This window comes from Channa argus, chromosome 14 (assembly GCF_033026475.1).
Source record: "Channa argus isolate prfri chromosome 14, Channa argus male v1.0, whole genome shotgun sequence".
In the NCBI taxonomy this organism is placed as follows: Eukaryota; Metazoa; Chordata; class Actinopteri; order Anabantiformes; family Channidae; genus Channa; species Channa argus.
In genome coordinates, this window is record NC_090210.1 from 12,812,161 (window position 1) to 12,833,007 (window position 20,847).

Genomic DNA, 20,847 nt, shown 5'->3' on the forward strand with positions numbered 1-20,847 from the left:
CATATTGTCATTCGCCATAATCATATTACTTGTAGCTACTTAATATCTTATTGTTTTTGTACAGAATTTTTAGTAAAATAATAGCCTATTAAGTTAAAGTCATATTTATGATTAAAAGATTCCATATAAATACCCCTATAAAATAAATTTCTTACTAGGTGTCGTTTTATAATTTTCTATGACAGAAATGACTCTCTACATCATAACTTTAACATTTGTTAAAACTGTACACTCTGGGGTATTTTCATAATGTTGGACTAATAAGTGTATTTACTTTTACTACTTTTGGCTACTTCAATTATAACAACTTATTTAAAAGTAACAGTGCTTTTTCTACAGGCACATACAGGGGTGGCCCATGGGTCTCTAGCCCACGCTCTTTTTCAAATTAATCACTGACTGCATTTACAACCCCAATTTAAAAAAAATTGACACAATTTGTAAAACGTAAATAAATACAGGATGCAATGATTTGCAAATATCAACGCATAGTTTATTAATAATATAAAATAAACAACACATCAGATGATAAAACAGCCATTTTTACGTTTCATGGAAAATATTAGGTCATTTTGATGGCAGCAACACATTCAAAAAAAGTTGGAACCGTGCGATGTTTACTAGTGCGGTGACCGGTTGCTTGAGTTTTAGGAGAGGAATATTGTCCCATTTTTGTATGATGCAGGATTCTAGCTGCTCAACAGTCCTGGGTCTTTGTTTGATTTTTTGTTTTATGTTTTATGTTTTCAGTTGGTGAAAAGTCTGGACTGCAGGAAGGCTGGTTCAGCACCCAGACTCTTCTCCTGCGAAGCCAGGCTGTTGTTATGGATGTAATGTGTGGTTTAGCATGGTCTTGCTGAAATATGCAAGGCCTTCCCTGAAAGAGACGACAACTAGATGGGAGCATATGTTGCTCAAAAACCTCTACCCGTAGAAAACACACCCAAGTACAGACAGAACATGCAAATTCTACACAGAAAGGCAGCAGCCGGTGAAGGATTCAAACCAGTGACCTTTTATCTGTGAACCGGCAGTGCTGCCATGTTCTGAACCAGCAAACCAAAATTTGGTCTGACCAGAAGAGATGCTCTTGATGTGGGTCAAATTGAACCATGGCTCATTGAGAGAAGCCAACATTACCCTTAAAACATAAAAAAATAAAGAAGGGAGGAGACAAAATGTTTCATCCCAGTTTAGTTTGAGGAGAAAAAAAGTAAAATAAAAAAAAAAGCATAAGAATGCTGAAACACTTTTTTAAAAGAATTAGAGTGAGGGGATTAGAGGATGGGGGAGGATTGCCCCTAAAAAGTAAAGAACCTTCAGTATCAATGCATTAACATATGGGAAGCCATAAGAAAAGTAGGCGATAAAGACAGTTGCAGAAAGTCTTTTGGTGTGCTCACAGAATAACTACGCAAAACCAAAACTAGCCTGAACAAAATTCTGGAAAATGTAAAATACATTTACATAGGGAAAAAATTATTTCTTGAAATACATTTCTGGGTGTGATGATTGATTTTGAATGGAGTAAGAATTTTGACTTTGTATGATATTTCTAACTAATTTACAATATTATATAAAATTAAGGATTTGTTAGCTCAGACTCCTGTATTGTTCACTGGTACTTTCATGTGTTCCAACTGTGTGGAGGTTTCTGTAAAAATTATGTACAGAATTGATAAAGAAAAACATAAAATTATAGCCTGTAATAAACAACTACAGCATAATTTAAAGTCAGAAGTAGCTTTTACCTATATCTTTTGGGTAACAGTGAACATATACAGGAACTCAGTCAAATTTCAGAATACAGGACATGCCAACAAACCTTTAACAATTTAGTAACAACAAAAAAAGCATCCAAAGAGACAAAGCTGTTTGGAAATAATTTATTCACTTATACAAATACAAAACACCTCTCTCATTGTTATCATAAAATAGGTTTTGGCGTGTTAACCAAATCCTCTGTGTCAACATGGATCAGCACTTGACAGAGTATTGACAGCAGTTTGCCCGACGTTACAATGCAGCTCAGTTCAGATCAGATGTTTTAACCTACTGTATGAGTAATTTCATTGCTACTTTAAAAAGAACTGCAGCTGATTCTGAGGTTTTCATTTTTCAACAAGCAACAAATAGCTCACATACATGGGAAAAGAAATCCAGTTCCATATTGCATTGCAAATCAATGCCTGAAGTTACATTAGAATCGCTGTGATTAGAAACATGTCAAATCTCACTTTGTTCTTATAGTAACATCAAAATCAGCACAGAGAGGAGTTTGAGCGTTCCATGATTTATCGGTCTTCCTCACGTTCTACACTCTTAAGCTGGAAAATAAACTGACGAACTACACTTGATAAGATGAAATTCAAGTCATTTATTAAAATTGGTTTCCCCAAATCTTAAAAAAAAAAAAAAAAAAAAACTCAAAAAAAGGGGAAAGGTTGACAAACAATAGAGGGAGGGGAAATTTAAAATCTTCTCATGAAGACATTTTTGCATGTCATTCAGTCTTGTGCTTTGGCCTTTAAAAAAGGAAAAATGCATCACACTAGTAGCATTTGGCTGAATGTACCCTCCACAGAAGCTTAATTAAAATAAAAAAAAAGTAAAAGTTTCGATTTGACCTAAAACCATAAGGAGGTGTTTTATTGTAGCTGATATGACTTTCTTAAAAAGGAACAAAAAATGCTTTTGTTAAGTCTCTTGTTCCATTTTGTGCCAAGCTAGATCCTTGTTTTGTTGCTGTAAATTGACAGCACATCCTCTTTCTGCTATACTGATATTCTGGTCCAAAGTCTATCTGAAAATGTGTAGCTTATTACAATAAGGAGAGGTTCTGTTTATTTCAGCTCTCTTGTTGTTGGGCATCCCAATTCAGAAGGCAGACTGTGCGCTCCCTGCATCAGGTTGATTCTCTACCAAACAAAGAGGCTGATGGTAGTTCACCTGCTGAAGATACGTTCACCTGGTTTTTCAGACGAGCTCAAGTACCTGCATGGTGAGGGAAAAAAAAACAAACACCTTTTGTCACCTGCAATTTGTGAGGTTTAAAAAATTAGTGCAGTGCAAATTAGTGCATGCTCTGATATGCAACAATGAAAGTATATGTATTATGTACAACCAATTCCAAAAAAGTTGGAAAGATGTGTAAAACGTAAATAAAAACAGAATGCAATGATTTGCAAATCTCATCAACCCATATTTTATTCATAATTAGAACATAAACATCAGATGTTGAAAAGAAGATTATATAAATTCATGGAAAATATTAGCTCATTTTAAATTGGAAACAGTGTTGTTTGCTATTGTGTAGCATCCCATCTTCTTTTATCAACTGTCTGACAACATTTGTAGCATTGTCTAGCTGAAATATGCCTTCCCTAAAGGAGATGTTGTCTGGGTGTAAGCATATGTTGCACTAAATCCTCTGTTACTGACCTGTTGCCAATTAATCTAATTAGTTGTCAAATGCTCCTGAATTTGTTTTTTATATGCAGCAATTACTTTTCCAGCCTCTTGTTGCCCTTGTTCCAACTTTTTTGGACTGCCATCAAATTCAAAATGAGCTGACATTTTCCATGAAATAGCAAAATGTCTCAGTTTTAACATCTGATATGATGTTTATGTTCTATAGTGAATAAAATATTTGTTAATGAGATTTGCAAATCCCTGCATTGTTGTTCTTTACATTTTTACATCTTTTTTGGAATTGCACTGCAAATACTATGACATTTATAAATATTTGTCAAGTGACTGGTGACAGATCTGTGTCGCAATGAAAGGGCCACTTCCTAAAGCTGCACTTGAAGACAAATTGTGTCAAAAATGTTGTGACAAAGCCGTCCAATCCCAAGATTCTTTGTGTGCCAGTAAGTATAGCACAAATGGTGAAAGCTTTAAAACCTTGAGCATCAAAAAGGGAAACAAAACAGGTCTACAAAAAACACAGGCTTCGAAGACAGTGTCTTTTGAAAGATGCAGTCCCTTAATTGACACACAGCCACAGTCTGTGCTGACATTCTCAGTCACATGAGTAAGAGTTGCTCACAAAATGTGTTTTTTTGACCACTACTTACTAACATCTTCCTATAGATATAAATGCAAATGTCAATTAATGCACTGTTCGTATGGAAACGTGTAATCCAGTGTTTCCCACTAATAGAAAATAATTGGCCAACCTGCCAAAATGTATTTTCAGCCACCTGCTTTTTCTTTAATCTGAGAATGATGACATCTGCAATCAAACAACTATTTCCCCTTGAACTACAATGCCTGAAGATAATTTGTTTGCTGCTTAAGATATCAAAAAACAGCTCAGATCAACTGTTGATAGTTATGTTCATATTTTCAACTAACAATAGGACAAATGAAACTTGTCTATAAGAGATAGGAGGCATCTCTTAATTACACCTCTGAACAATCATGGAATAATCCCAAAAGCCACAGAAAAAAAATCTATAACATCAGCATATTTACAATCTTCCAGTAAAATATTTTTGCCACGTCAATAAATTAATATTATTAAGTTGTAGTTTTGCATTAGGAACCCAAGTAGCCTATTTGAAGCAAACAGCTGTACATACAAACAAAGCGCATACAATTAATATTTATTCAATTTCTGATATCTCTCTCTCCTATCTATCTAGGCCCACAATAAAGTAATTTTTTTACCCTGCACCTTCTCTGGTTGGCCATCATACCAAATATATTTCCATTGCGCGAAACACTAATCATTTCAGTCAATATTTTGTACAAACCTTGATTGTTCCTTGACTGTTTGCAGCAATCAATACATTTGACTCCTGAAAAACAGGATGTTTTTTTTTAAATAAACCAACATTGTTTATTCAATTTACTACATGGTGTGTTTATCAAACAAAATGCATTATTGTAGAAAAATAGAATACTACACTACAAATGTACATGCAAGGAAATCCAGTATGATGTGAACACATGATACTCAGAAATACATGGCTAGAAATACATATTGGCGCAATATTCACTGTAGAACATACAAATCAATGTAATAATGACTTAAGTGTAATAACTCACCCCATCTGGAAGAGCCCTCCAGCAGACCGCACTGACAAACTCATTGGTGTCGTCTTCCTTTTTGTCCTTGTCCAGGACACTCTTTACTGTGTCAAACTTGAATGTTAGCAATGTCTTGGAAAGTCCTTTGTAGTATAGGTACAGAGAGTTGTTCTCACTGCCTGTATACACACACACACACACACACACACACACACACACATTTTCAGATTCACATTTACCTACAGAGATCAATAAGAACTGAGTTTGATATCACATATTTCTTTATGAACCAACAAGCCTTGCAGTTCAAATTATTCTACAACATAAACTGGAATATTCAAAGTCAAAGATTACCACAGGCAACATAATCTCCATTGGAAGCCAAGCCAACAAAGTTCTTCTCATTGATGTGACCCTTGAAGGAGCGTAGGCAGTGGGTTTTGTTGACATTCCACAGCTTCAGCTGACTGTCTGTTGAACTGCAGAGAAGAGTTTCAACAACATAATGAGGTCAGAACTGAAAAGAATTTGGTGATGTGTTAAAGAAGTCATTTTCTAAATTAATCATATTACCAACAATCCCCATGCAGTTGCTTTAATTAACAATGATTCAGCTCTTCTGACATTTAGACTTCGTTAGCCTACAAACTAGATTAGCTTGTTCTTATTCTGCACAGGTAGACACACCAATCCAATGGCTGATTTATTTCTTCATTCCAAAATGCTTTATCCTGTATGTGTGTGTGTGTAAAAATATATAAATATAAAATCCTAGTTGCTCTGAATTGCTGTCCATGCATAGTTGACTCTTGCTTGATTCAGACTGCTCTACAAAATTGTTAAAAATGACTGAAACAAAGGTTTTGGAATGAAGAAGCACTTGTCCAGTACAGTGGTGTGTCTTGCTAGAGTGTTAACTAACCCACACTGTAGGCTGACTAAATGTGAGAAGAGTCAATAAATTGTTGATTTTGATATGATTCAAACTACCATTCAATTTAAAAATAACCAAAGATATAATCTCTACAGAGGATTGAAGAATCTGTATTATCAAGTGCAACCATCTGCTGCATAGGACTTTTAAAATTAGCGTGTCAATGTGAAAGCAAAATAGCGAGTGACTATAGCTGTTCTCACATGCACTGTAATACACAACATATAAATATTCAAAAATGGACAAAGGGCTTTTCTGATAACACCATCGTCTATGAACGGCCTACTCCTCAAAATAATACTGATCTGACTTACGCGGAAACGATTTCCTCTCCGTTGACAAACTTGGCATAGGACACAGCCTTTCTGTGGCCTTTGAACACCATGATTGGCTGCTTAGTGTTACGCAGATCATAGTAGTGGACACAGTGATCTGAGATGAGCAAAGAAGAGCAAAAAAGGAAAATGTTTAGATTGGATAAGAGAACCACCAAGAAGTGAGTATGTGAGCACGAACAACGGTCAGTGTCTGCTCTAATGAAGAGACCACCAAGAGAGGCAGCCATGATGATGCATTGTTCTTTTCCCTGGTGGCTTTTCATGCCAATGTCCTAGCACACCAACTCCAAGGTGAAGAAGGGATTTCCTTTTAAAAGCTTACTGAGTTTGGACCTAAGACACACAGGGAATAGAGTAAATAAGCCAGAGCTTCTTCACCACTGGACCACTGTTCACCCAGTGTTAGTTGTTTGAGGGGCTCTTTTTATGTAAAACAGAATATTTCAATTCTTCACAAAAGTAATAAAGTATGTTTTCAGATGTTTGTCTGGACTAACCGCATCTGTATGACCACAAAAAAAAAAAAAATAGTGGTGTGAGGTGTGTGTTTCAAAGTGCAACAATAATAATAATAATAATGTGTTTTCTTGAACTGTCTATTTTGTAACATTTGTGTACAAGGACCAAATCCTGAGTTTTCAATTTAGTATGAACTTTTAACATGTAAAATATACTGAACTTGATCTGACAAAGTACTGTAAACCTGCAAGTTTCCACCACATCCTGGTGCCATGTTGGTTTAATTGTTGCAAAGGCAAGAGTTGCTGTGGAAAACATCTTACAATACTAATGTTTGCAACTATTTTGTTAACAGCCAACAGTGAAATAAGGACAAAGAAGAGGAAAACCTTACACTTGTATCTTAAAAACTATAATCTTACCTGCACAGCCAAAGGCCAGATGATATCTGGAGGTTGGACTGAATTTTACACAGCAGACATTCGCCTTGGCCTCAATACTTGCCACAGAGTTATCAAGATTTGTTGACCACAATTTCACTGCAAAAGAAAAAAATTACATTTAAATCTGGGTAAAAACAGAGTGGAGTAAAAGCTAGAAACACATTTGTTTTAAACACATTTAAATCTGGGTAAAAACAGAGTGGAGCAAAAGCTAGAAACACATTTGTGTTCACACAACATGAACCAGGTGCTAGTTCTGCAAGTCTTCTGCAAGTCATCCAAATACAACTGCAATGTTCAATGCATTTGTGCTGCTCATCGTGATTGCTATGGATGTGATTAAATTCTGTAAGAAATGTAATTGCCCAACACTAAAAGCATAATAAATAATATGGTGAATAATAAATTATTCACCTTTATTAAATGTTTTGCTAGTTTTCAATAATACTGGTCCTAGCCCCTGAAAAAAAAAGATATTTTTTATTTCTTTATTACTGCTGTCACTCTGTCTTCAATTACCTTTAGCATCATCAGAACCAGACGCTAAGAGCTTAGGATCCATCAAATTGAAGTCCACGCTCCAACATCTTTTTTCATGCTCCTAAAATTGAAGCAGAAGAAAACCAAAAAATGTATCATACAAAAAATAATGGTTTAAATCAATCAACATGTGTAGTCAAAAAGCAAATCACTACTAATAGTAATTATAACATGATACCTGGTAGACTTTTGACCTCTGGCCGGTGAATCCATCCCACAGGATGACGGTACCCTCATAGTCACTGCTGGCCAGAAGGTTCTTGTGATAGCTGCTCCAGCTAATACAACTACAATAAATGAGCCAGGGATCACTTTCATGAGCCACATTGATGATAATAACTTTGCTTGTACAATTGTTCCTGCCATCATCAGAAGAAACCAAAATGGTCAAGGAGTGTATACACAAAACAGGGACTGAAACATACACTTTCCACAGAAGACTGAAAACTGAGATTTATGAATATGAACCTGCCGGAAGAACGTAATTAAATGTGAGGAAGCTGTAACCCAGGCATACAAATGTTTTGGCTCACCACAGGGCCCACGTTCTCAAATTCATTGAAATTTATAGTGAATTTGCATGGATTTATGTGTGCACACATTTTATAAATCTGAATATTTTATGGCATACCGCTTTATTTTGTGCGTACATAAACTAAGGGTCTAAACTCTAGGCAAAGTTTTAAGCTGCACGACCCCTATGAGAATAAATTATTTCCCTTACCTGATTTTGGAATTGCAGGTCATTTCATTGACAGGGTAGTGGATGTCCACAGCATCCTGAATCACAGTGCCATACTCAAACACCTTGATCTTCTTTGTTACACCAGCAATCGCAAAGTAGTCACAGTCACGGTCAAACTCAATACTGAAAAAGAAATGCAAGAAAAAAAAAAAAAAAAAAAAAATCAGTAAGAGGAAGTGAGTGATGTGACTAAAAGAATGTGTTGTTGCCACAGAGTTATGACATTTAAACCTGGGTAAAAACAGAGTGGAGTAGAAGCTAAAAAGCTGAATGATAAACACATTTGTGTTCACCCAACATGAACCAGATGCAGGTCTCTACCAGGTACAGGAGCACTGTAATACATAACCTGCCCTGTGTATTAAATAAAAAGGTCAAATGTCCCAATAACTTGACCATTGGGTATTTTCTAGCTGTATTAATTACATTAGAATCTGCAGAACAATGACAAACACTTGTGTTACTTGTTTGGCACACATTATTTGACACCATCATTAGCAAATATTGGTCAGAGTAATGTTATTTTCACAGTGAGCCAATCAAGATCAATACTGCCAAGCATACACGCTTAACAAATTCAGTCTTTTCCTTCTCACACCTGGAGACAATACTGGAGCCATTATAGAGGTCACTGGCGTAGGACAGGGTGGCCAAGGGCCGCACAGAGTTGTAACGAGTGAACTTTGACAAACAATCCATAAAATCATCCAACTGGTTCAGATTCCTGCCCTCATCTGAAAACAACAAAGATATATTGTTACATCCTTTACAAAGAGCTAAGGAAATATAAACTGGTTATATAAAAGAAAATACAACCATAGTGAATGTTGAAGGCGCTTCGTGTCACATTGTAACTTGCATCGTTACAACAAAATACAACAATGGGTGTGACAAACATACATCCTTGTAAGTGAAATACACAGTTGCACAAAATAAAGATTTGTTTTTCTCTTATGCAACTGTAGCCACGTTTCTCCACTGATGAGCACAGAATTATAAAAAATTATTAATTTCTAGTCCAATTCTACAAGTGTTTGTACCTGTAATGCGTGACATTTTGTTCGAGAAGTAGCACTGCTCAAGATCCTCAAAATGAGCCATCAGCCTCTTTCTTCTTGATGCCAAGGTGCTGTTGTACCAAGTCTGACGTTTTCCCTGAAGGGAAAAGTACCCAAGTCTCAGAGTACATTCGAAAAGTAAAAATGCATGTAGGTTTTCAAATGTTTTTTTCTACATCAAAATAATATACCCAACACGTGTCTTTTTAAAATAAAATTTTTTTTAAATCACACAAAAACACATAGCCATAATTAACCTATGCATTCAAACGGAGTTAAAAATGACCAAAAAAAAAAAAAAAAAAAGCCAAACAATGCAAATCTTCCTCTGACTTACCTGGGTCGCACCACCAAATCCTGGAGGCTGGCTGTAGTCTGGTGACTCCATAATACAGCTAAACAAGAAAAAGGCATGAATGTAAAGCACACTATATAACTGGATTACAGGGCCCCCAACTTCTTCACTTTACAGTAGGCTGCTTCATAGTTATTACTATTATAATTTATGAACATCTGTGCTTTTTAGTATATCAAGGAACATAAATCTATTGGTACGGTGTTGATGATGAATTCATTTCCTATATCGATGTAGTCTGTCAGCTGTACCTGGGTGCTGGTGAAGGAGTTTCGACATTAGGTACTGTGCACTCTGCCTCCATCACTGGAGAGTACAGCCCGCTCATTTCCTGGATAAATATACAGAAAAACATGTTTGTCTATCTCAGGCAGTAGTGATGATTTCTCCCACTTGCTGCTGTTTCACAAGATAATCAGATTTTCTAATCAATGATCAAATTACCTATGGTAAAAATTCTTTGCATTAGGATTTAGTAGCACATCTTTTGACCAGGGATTTTAACAGTCCAGGCTCCTCCTCAGACAAAGAAAACTACTGCTTCTTAGGAAAGTTCTTTTTTTCCTTTCGGCTGTTCCCTTTCAGGGGTCGCCACAGCGAATCATCTGCCTCAATCTAACCCTGTCCTCTGCATCCTCTTCTCTCACACCAACTAACTTTATGTCATCTTCTCACTACATCCATAAATCTCCTCTGTAGTCTTCCTCTAGACCCCCTGCCTGGAAGCTCCAACCTCAGCATCCTTGTACCAATCTGGCCTCTCTGACTTTATCTCAAAAACATCTAACATGAGCTTTCCCTCTGATTCATTCATTCCTGTCCATCCTCGTCACTCCCAAAGAGAAGCTCAACAGTTTAAGCTCTGCTACCTCCAGCTCTGCCTCCTGTCTTTTCTTCAGTGCCTCAACCTCACCGTTCCACTTGAGTCCCTCTCCTTCACACACATGTATTCTGTCTTGCTGCAACTAACCTTCATTCCTCTGTTTTCCAGAGCAGACCTTCACCTCTCTAGATTTTTCTCCACTTGCTCTCTGCTCTCGCTACAGGATCAGAATACCATTTGAAAACATCATAGTCCATGGAAATTCCAGTCTAACCTCATCTATCAGCCTGTCAATACCCAGAGCAAACAAGAAGGGGCTCAGAGCTGATCCTTGATGGAGACCCACCTCCACCTTGAACTCCTCTGTCACACCTACAGCACACCTCACCACTTAAAGCTCACATACATGTCCTGCACCACTAACATACTTCTCTGCCAATACAGATCCATTATAAGGATCATATTATTCTATAAGTAGGTTTTTTTTGAAAGATTTTTCAACATACATTTATAAATTGATAAATTACTAATGTTTCCATCATAAAATCAAATATTGTTTATCTCTGTGTTCAGAGTGGACTGAGTAATGACTCAGAGGAGTATGGTAAAAATTGTAAGCAAAGGTTTTAATGTAGCTTAATTACTGTCAGGAGCTGTGCATCTCAGTTGTGGATGCTGACTTATGACTACCGATTATAATAACTAACTTCCCACTGGTTTTAAAACACCTGCACGCACCTGTCCTTTTCACTTATACTTCATACTATATATTTATATTTGATTCATGTTGCCCCCTCAATGCTCCCTCCAACAGGAAATTGTCTCATGCCCTCACAGTGAGGAGCATCCCACAGACTTAAGACTTCTGGTTTATACTAAGCAAGTGAGTGATGCCTCCGGCATTACTTTACCTCAACACGCTTAATGTCCTCTTCAAGAAAGTTGAGCTCTTTCTGTAGTTGCTCCAGTTGCTGTGGGCAGAGCCAAAAACACAGATATGCCAACATGTAGACAGTGTTTTTTTTATCATGACTATACTGTATAGTCAGATCCAAAAGTAACAATGACATTTTTCATCATTATGCCTTCGTACACCACAATGAATTTGAAATGAAACAATCCAGATGGGCTTAAAGTGTAGAATGTCATCTTAAATTTAAGGGTTCAGGCAAAAATAAATATTGCATAAACCATATTTATTCTTCACAAGCAAAATAATTCTTCTGACATGTAGCACAATTGTTTTCTTTGGTCTTTTGGGCCGTTTGATATTTCTGAGCTGAACTGAACTTAACTTACAAACTGTTCTAATGCTTGCACAACTAACTACCTGTAAAATGCTAATTAAACTTATATAAATCTTATATCAAGTATAAAACATCAAATAATGCTCTTGAAAACTTTATTGTACTCCTAACAAACTGTGTTTTGTACAGCATCACAGGAGCGCCATTTTCATATTAGGGATATTAAAACAACAGCACCTCTCTCTTGTTCCTCCGGGCTTCTTTGAGGAATTCCATGAGGATCTGTCTCTGAGCTGCTTGGGATTCCTAAGGGAGAGACAAAGAGAAGAGTCACACACACAAATACAATTCAAGTGCCAGATTACCTTCGTTTAGTCATAGAAAATATAAAAAAAATTAGTGGAATTAGTGGAATGCAAGCAAAGCCAGGCAAAATAATAATGGAAAGCAGTTATAGAGAGCATGATTTATTATATCAAACACAAACATCCTTTGATTCACATTACCATATACAGGTAGCCTTAAAAATGAAAGAGGTAGACTTCTTTTTAAGTAATTTAGAAAACTAAAAATATATTAAAAAATATAGAAATATAAAAAAATATATAGAGAAATATAAAAACAAGATTTTATATTTGTTGGGCAAATGAGGCTATACCATCTAAACCAAACACCGCCACCACCTGAAAGTCCTCATCTCATTTCTCTTCTTAGCAAAAGGAGGCACAGATTACAAAAGCAAGTATGTTATTCGACTCAACTAAGGGAAACAAATCCAAACCCAATGGTTTATGGGTGTTTGAAGACAACTGTTGACAACTGCGGCTTCAAGTTTCTCGTGTTTTGGATGCCTATCCTAACACAATGAACCACAGGCAGGAAGTAGACTCATATTTTGGACTGATGCTCATATCTGGCCATTTCTTTATGTGGTCTAAACTAATATAAACATCAGAAAAGGTGAGTGACAATAACTACAGCAGATATTTCCATGAAGGTTTGCACAATCCTTGATGAAAAAAAAAGACCAGTCCCTCCTCCAAAATGTGACAGGTTGTCAAAAATATCTGGCCCTAGTGCTTTAATGCAAAAACTTGAATCTTGCAGGATACCAAGCTACTCGTGGAAGTAGCTATAAAACAGCTGAGAAGAGATCCACTGACATTTTAGAAAACAGTAACTTGAGTCCATTTTGATCCTATTTGTGCCTCACCATGTCCTCACAGACTCACAATTAGGATCAGAAAAGCAGCCAAACATGTTAATTCCCCTAACAGTAATTACACCCTTACAAATCCTTAATTGTATTCTTTGTAAATCCAGCAACAATCGATGACAGTGTCCCCATGACTATTTGCGAAAATCACTCTGTGGTCTATACAAATATGACTTGGCGATGATTTAATCCCAGTACTTTTTTCACAGCAATGGCTCACAACAATATAACATATGCTGGTTATGCAATCTGTGGAAATTTGTCTGCTAAAAGTCTCTCCCTTCCACCCAAACTGCTGATGTAGTAGCTCGGCACCACTGGAGACTGTTGACATACTGATTGCTCTTTTAGGCAAACTGTGGATTTAAACCATCCAGGGGAACACTGTCAGTATTGCCCTAGTAAACAACTTATTTCAAGCCCTGTGCTTCCAAAACTAACACTAGAAAAGCCTATGTGCACAACTCAAAGCAGGTTCAGATTATATGAGGTTAAAGTCACAAGGACAACTTGGATGCTCCCAAGCCAGGTTCAACAAGGTCATAATCATTTCTGAAAAAAATGTACAGTCATGTCCCTGCTTTTAAATCACTGCTCTGTGGATTGATCTGAAAAACAATCAGTTAGAATTTAGGATTTCTCAAGCAGAAACAATAAAATTAAACAGGAACCTATTGTAGCCTAAAGGTTTGATCTACAAGTATGCAATAGATCAGGGTGATGCGTCTACGCCCAAACGATATCAGCATTTTTTTTTTTTATATAAACATGTAATTTAGACATTTTTCATATTGTATCCTTAAATTTAGACTTCTTTCCACCACCAGTGCTTTTGCTGGAGACCAGGACCCTTTTCAGAACTATTACCTGTTTCTGAAATATTTATACCTATATTTTGTTCACCCAATTTAGTATATCAGTGAGGACTGGTTAAATAACAAAATCTCCAGCCTCCACTACTGATTTAACACATATCTGAGTCTGAACACAAACTGAACATTATCACTCCATAAAGGAGGATTTATTCCATGACTCTTCGGGTCAGACATATTTGTAAATTTAATAGGCTAAAACTAAGTGACAAAGCGACTACAAAAGTATCTACAAAAAGCAAACTCAGTATGTGGACTTAATACCTCTCTTAATTGAATGGAAACTTGTTAAAGTTTAAGAGGAATGAACATGAAATCAGTCACAATCACTGATTCCTGTCTGTCCTCAGTCTGTGCTGGAGGGGAACCTCTGCAGCCACAGCTTCTACAGGGTCTTGTCGCGTCAGGGTCCACCAGAACTTGTGGCCCATTAAGGTGTACGGTTAGTGCATTAGGTACGGCACACACAGTTTCAGCTATAGGTAACGTGTTTGTATGCAGTGCATTTGCTCCAGAAAGTATTTACATTTTTAAATACTTTAAAATACTAGTTTTTAAATCCTCTAATTCAAAAGGGGCTAGGGTTATAAAACACAGTAAGTGAAAACTGATGTGACAAAACATATGTCAACAGGATAGGTTGTGGCTTTTAGCTCTCTTCTCCTGTTTTCCACTGACTTGTTTTTAATAACAAATTGACAAACAAGAAAATGGTGGCTGTATAACAATATGACGGAATTTTAATAAGCAAGTGAGCCAAAGAAGCACACACATACTCTGAAAAAAAAAACCCAATATTTTGATCTTTACTGAATACCATTCATGTAATTCAATAATGGATGACTCAAAAAACTCAAACAATAAAGTACTTTTTATATACAGTAATGTGGTACAATTGCTGAAAAATGCAGTGCCCAGATTACTGCTGTTGCTGTCCTTTGACATATTACGTCCACACAGTGCCAACAACTAAACTCTTTAGTTACTTATGAACTCTCATGCTAAATACTGCATCGTAATGCAACTAAAGAATTTGACTGAATCTTGCAGTTGATAAGTACAAAAGCATGATATGATATACTCAATCACCATTTTAACATTTATCTATTCATATTTCTACAGCCCCTGCATGAACCTAAGCAACACAGATACAAAAAGCAAGAACCAGTTAAAACCAACAAATACATTTATATCTGACAACCCTTATTCCTTCCTTACCGCCTCTAGCTGTTTCTTCTTCTGAACCAGGAGCTCCAGCATCAGATTGACATTTGCCAGGTCCAAGTTCTCCTGGTCAGGATTCAACACATCCTGGAAGACCTGCCACCTGGATCCATTCTGGGGATTACAGACATTATTTAGTCTCTAAATAGTGACATTTTAAAATACAAAATAATATATAATTTGAAAACTGCAATGAAAATTATTTTTAATCAGTTTTTTCTTTTCTTTTTTTAAAAATCACACAACAGATTGAAAACTATAAAAAAAGCCCCCTGGTCATTTTCACATGCAGAGATCTGTCTGTCTGTCCCTGTGAAGGCACTGGATGAAGGACCCAAAAAAAAGTTTATTTTGGGTGCTGCTAACTATAATAAAAAATACACATCTGCTAATGCAACCTTTTAAATGCTACCGAGCCAGCTAAGCCAAGAATCAATTTAATAAGTTCCTTCTGTTAGTCATCACAGACAAGCTATAAATTAGTAAGAAAACTTAAATCCCATTAAGAAAACAGCCCTGCATTACACAGAATGTCATCATAGAAACTACTCTTTTAATGTATAAAACATCAGCTAGCCCCTCTTTAATGCTAACAGTGATGTTCTCAAGAACACACACAGTGAGCCAAACGATGAACTCGCTTGAAGAACTCAATGTTGTGATTTTATTTTATTTAAAGTGATGCTCTCACACACTCGCCTGTCAGCTAAGTTATTAGATTAAAAATTTATCTAAAATATATATATATATATATATATATATATATATATATATATATATATATATATATATATATATATATATATATATATATATATATATATATATATATATATGAGAGAGAGAGAGAGAGAGATATATATAGAGATATATATATATAGAGAGACATATTGATCAGCCCTAGTTTAAAAAAATCATAGTGTGTGATCTTGAAAGATTTGTAGAAAGGATGAAACAAAAGAACATGTTACTTACAGGGTGATCTAATTTTAGTCTCTTCTCCTCCGACCTTTGCTTCTGTTTAAGGATCAGTTCATTTACTGGAACAAAGTGGGACAGGTGGGGGGAAAAGGGTAAACAAGAGAGGTGCAAAAACTAGGTAAGTAATTAAACACTATCAGGCCACAACTTTTATCAGTAGAGCAATGAGCTGGGCATGAGGCATGATGGCTGAAATATGTAGTTTAACATACAGTATTTACATGTGATTGCAGTCTATAATATGTAGGATGTTGGAACATAAACTGAGCTACCTGTAAGTGAACTTCACCCCAATATTCCCATATTCCATATGGGAACCCATATTCACCCAGTGTTTATATTGAATCTTTTATACCTACAACCCACTGAGATTCTAGTTAGGCCTTTTGTTGCTTCAGTGGTAAACCAAATTTAAAATGAGATTTAAGCAGCATAACATGTTTGACCGATGTAACATTTACCTAAATAAACTATTATTCTTTGCAGCACAACGTATATAACACTGTAATCAACACTGGTGCTCAAAAGCTTGTGAAACCTATAGTTTGCTCTATTTCTGCAAAAACCTGACCTAAAATATAATCAGATGAAAGGTTTTTACAGAGCAGTTTAAACTTTTGTTTAAACAAGAGAAACTAAAAATTACACCTATTGATCAATTTCTTGATAAAGTGGATTCAAAACTAAATATTTGTGTCAGGCAAAAGTAGGCAAAGCTGTGCCTTCAGTAGGGACCCCCCATTTGCTGTATTAACTTCTACTAAACATTCTGTAAAGTGTTTAACATCTTTGCACGTAGAGGAATTTTAGCCTACTTCTCCATACAGAACAGCTTTAACTCACGGCTTGACGGTCTTGCATGAAATCCTATGTGGGGGACAAAGCCGTCCTGGTCCAAAGAGAGTAAGTCAGCCCCAAATCATGATACTTTCACCACCACGTTTCATCGATAGTTTATTGTTCTTATGTTGGAAAACAGTGTTGTTATCTCAACACTTACGGTGCATCCAGAAAGGATTCGCAGCATTTAACTTTCCATTTTGTTATGTTATAGCCTTATTTCAAAATAGATTAAATTCATTATTTTCCCTCAAAATTATACAAACAATACCCTATAATAACAACGCAAGTTTTTTTTTTTAATCTTTGCAAATTTATTTAGTTTATCAAGTTTATTTATTTAGAAAAAAAAAATCACATGTATATAAATATTCACCACCTTAAATTAATACTTTGTTGAAGCACCTTTAGCACCAATTACAGCCTCAAGTCCTTTTGAGCATGATGCTACAAGCTCGGCACACCCATCTTTGAGCAGTTTTCCCCATTCTTCTTTGGGTTAGGGTTATGTTGGGCCATTCAAGGACAGAGTTGTCCTGTAGCCCCTCTTTTGTTATCTTGGCTGTGTGCTTAGGGTCGTTGTCCTGTTGAAAGAGTAACCATCGCCCCAGTCTGAGGTCCAGAGAACTCTTGAACAGGTTTTCATCAAGGACGTCTCTGTACATTGCTGCATTCATCTTCAATCCTGACTAGTCTCTCAGTTCCTGCCACTGAAAAACATCCCCACAGCCTGATGGTCCCACCACCAAGCTTTACAGCAGGGGTGGTATTGGCCAGGTGGTGAGCGGTGCCGGGTTTCCTCCAGAAATGACACTTGGCATTTAGGCCAAAGAGTTCAACCTTTGTTTCATCAGACCAGAAAATTTAGTTTCTCATGGTCTGAGAGTCCTTCAGGTGGGCTGTCAAGTGACTTTTACTGAGGAGTGGTTTCCATCCGACCACTTTACCATACAGGCCTGATCGGTGGTGTGTGTTTTCTCTTCTGGAATGTTCTCCTCTCTCAAAAGAGAAACACTGGAGCTCTTTCAGAGTGACCATCGGGTTTTTCGTCACCTTTGTGACCAAGGCCTTTCTCTCTCGATTGCTAAGTTTGGCCAGCTGACCATTTACAGATGATGGAGGCCACTTTGCTCATTGCAACCTTCAATGCTGCAGGGGTTTTTCTGTACGCTTCCCCACATCTGTGCCTCAATATAATCCTGTCTCTGAGGTGTACAGACAATTTCTCAGACTTCTTGTCTTGGTTTTTGCTCTGACGTGCACTGTTAACTGTGGGACCTTATATAGACAGGTGTATGCTTTTCCAAATCAAGTGAACTTCCCACAGGACTCCAATTAAGTTGTAGGAACATCTAAAGGATGATCAGTGGAAAAAGGATGGACTAGAGCTCAATTTTGAGTGTCATAGCAAAGGCCATGAATACTTATGTACATGTGATTTTTTTGTTTAGAATTGTTTTTTGTAATTTGCAGAGCTATCAAACAAACCTCTTTCACATTGTCTTTATGGGGTATTGTTTGTACAATTTGGAGTAAATTAATTAATTTGATTCATCTTCGAATAAGACCAACATAAACGGCCCAGATTTGTCTTCATTAAATAGGGTAGGGCCTCTTGGACTCACATCTGATTGCAACACCTGACTCTGATTTCCCCATCAACTAAACTGATAATCCTGACTTTTGCCACACACAAATCTTTAAAATAAGATACATTTTTGGATAACAGACTGTGAAAAGACCTCCATTATGGAGTACTTTTGGATCATCAGTGAAAGCAGTAATTTATTTACGCTAAGATATTAAACAAACCCAAGTGATCTGTAATGTAGTACCTACCAAGAAAGTTTGGGTAAAGCTGATCCACATTATCAACAATATAGTTACACTTGGGACATCTGTTGCTGTCCTCCAAGCTCTGGCGGATACACTTGAAACTGCAGGAAGGAGAAATAACTAAAAACTGAAACGGCACAAGGGAATGTGACCAAAACAACACTGACAAGATGACTTACCAGAATTGTGTTAAGTTACACAAAACTGTGCAGAAAATGCTGAAACCCAGACATATTCCAATGCTACGCACAGACAGGGTTGACCTACTCTTGTTCTACACCGATTTTGTATTGTTTTACCCTTTTCAGTTATGGTAATATGAACTCTTGAGGCGTAGTCGCTCCCGTCTCTAAGCACCCATGCAGTCTCATCATTCATGCCAGATTATGAGTCCAAACCATCACCAATGAATCATAAACCGTGCGTGATTATTTTTGCTAACAAGTCTTTCATAGATAACATTATTGGACACTTACCAAAAACTGTGCCCACACTTGGTCATGTGTGCCTCTTCTATCATGTCGAAGCAAATGGGACTGGAAAGAGAGAGAAGTTTTTAAGTGCAAGTCGAAATGCAGCTCTTAAGCTTTTGCACCATGCTCAGTAAACTGTTAATGTCAGCTTTTCGCACACTGCAAACACTTTCCGACAGTTTTTCACCCCAGACAAAACTAACCAGACAAAATCGTTGCTTTTATCTTCGTATGAATTCAAGAGGCCGTTGTATAAGGGTGCTTGATGGAGGGATTTCTTTCTGCTGCCTGAGGACACAGAGGGTCTGCTTAGAGAGGCAAAACCGCCGCGGGACGACGGCACGGGGCTCAAGGTTGGCACCGACAAGCCGCTCTCGCCGGCTGCTGCCGGGGTCCGGGTGGGCACAACATTTCCAGAATTGTTACCGTTACTTGTTACTGCATTGCTCCCGCCACCACCGTTTGTGTTCCCAGTGCCTCCCGAGCTGCTGCTACTACTTGTGCTAGGCACCGAACCTACCCCACCAGCACCTTGTTGTGCTCGGTTGCTTGACATCATGCACGGGCCGCAAAAGACACCCCCAAAATCCGCTGCGTTGCTGTTCAGAGCATCCGGACAGTGCAGCTATTCGGCTACTTTAGCAGACTGCTGGCTTGCTAGCTAGCTGGCTTCCTTATATGCCAGCATCTTGTGAGAAAAGCAACCCTGTCCAAACATCCAGCGTATTTAAACTAATCCGTTGCTTCACGTTTGTCACTGACGGCGTATTAAGAAAAACACTGGAACAGAAGGGACCAAAAAAACACATGCACCGAGACGCACAGCAAAACAACCCCAACTGCGTCTTCCAGGAGATTAGCCGGTTAGCTACTGTTAGCTACAGAGAAATAGCTATTGAGTTTCCTCGATTACCCAGACACCCATTATGCTCTTGATCTTAAGTACAGCCCCCTAGCGAGTAGGGGTTTAACTGCACTGCTGGAAAAATCAACAGCCTGTTGTAAACCTCTTGAACGCAGCTGACATTTCATCTTTATCACGTTGTTTCTCTTTTTACTGGTCAAATTCACTAATAATAAGCATTATTCAACATTCAACTTCATACTGGAGCCCTCTGCAGACAATTCGTCAATCAAAGGTACTCACAAACATCCTGTTTCACTTGCAGATCCAGCCTGTTTGCATCATGTTGTGACCAATAATCTCTGTTATATTAGTAGTTTGGAAAATTTTACATTTTACTCCATGATCAACTCACAATAGTGGCTATCTGTTACATTTCAATTCCAACATCTTCTCTGAAGAGGAAAAAGGACAACAGAGATTTATCATAGTAGAAATCTAGCCTAATTTTTAACTGATATCAAACAAACTTGACACCACCATCTTTCCAATAGGCATGAAAGAAATGAATGTCTTTCGTAT

At 37.2% G+C, this 20,847-nt stretch overlaps 1 protein-coding gene across 1 annotated transcript; it reads right to left on the minus strand.

Moving 5' to 3' along the window:
* Nucleotides 1-1,872: 1,872 nt before the first annotated feature.
* cop1 (COP1 E3 ubiquitin ligase) lies at nucleotides 1,873-20,313 on the minus strand. The gene is made up of 20 exons (XM_067528935.1): nucleotides 19,625-20,313; nucleotides 19,425-19,484; nucleotides 18,952-19,049; nucleotides 16,267-16,331; nucleotides 15,286-15,405; nucleotides 12,217-12,285; nucleotides 11,644-11,703; nucleotides 10,161-10,240; nucleotides 9,892-9,949; nucleotides 9,537-9,651; nucleotides 9,095-9,230; nucleotides 8,476-8,619; nucleotides 7,930-8,038; nucleotides 7,731-7,812; nucleotides 7,191-7,307; nucleotides 6,286-6,403; nucleotides 5,392-5,516; nucleotides 5,056-5,216; nucleotides 4,761-4,805; nucleotides 1,873-2,994 (listed from the first exon to the last, which is right to left on the minus strand). Exons 1-20 carry the CDS (start codon nucleotides 19,978-19,980, stop codon nucleotides 2,977-2,979), a joined length of 2,136 nt encoding a protein of 711 aa, XP_067385036.1. The 5' UTR covers nucleotides 19,981-20,313; the 3' UTR covers nucleotides 1,873-2,976.
* Between the last annotated feature and the right edge of the window lie 534 nt (nucleotides 20,314-20,847).

Excerpts from the sequence above, each read along its gene's own strand:
- cop1 (XM_067528935.1), bottom strand. The coding sequence starts at position 19,980 with ATGATGTCAAGCAACCGAGCACAACAAGGTGCTGGTGGGGTAGGTTCG. Across the intron at positions 16,332-18,951 it reads GCTTTACCCAAACTTTCTTG|TAAATGAACTGATCCTTAAA; the intron begins GTAGGTACTACA and ends ACTTTGTTCCAG. Across the intron at positions 5,217-5,391 it reads TGGAGATTATGTTGCCTGTG|GCAGTGAGAACAACTCTCTG; the intron begins GTAATCTTTGAC and ends GTGTGTATACAG.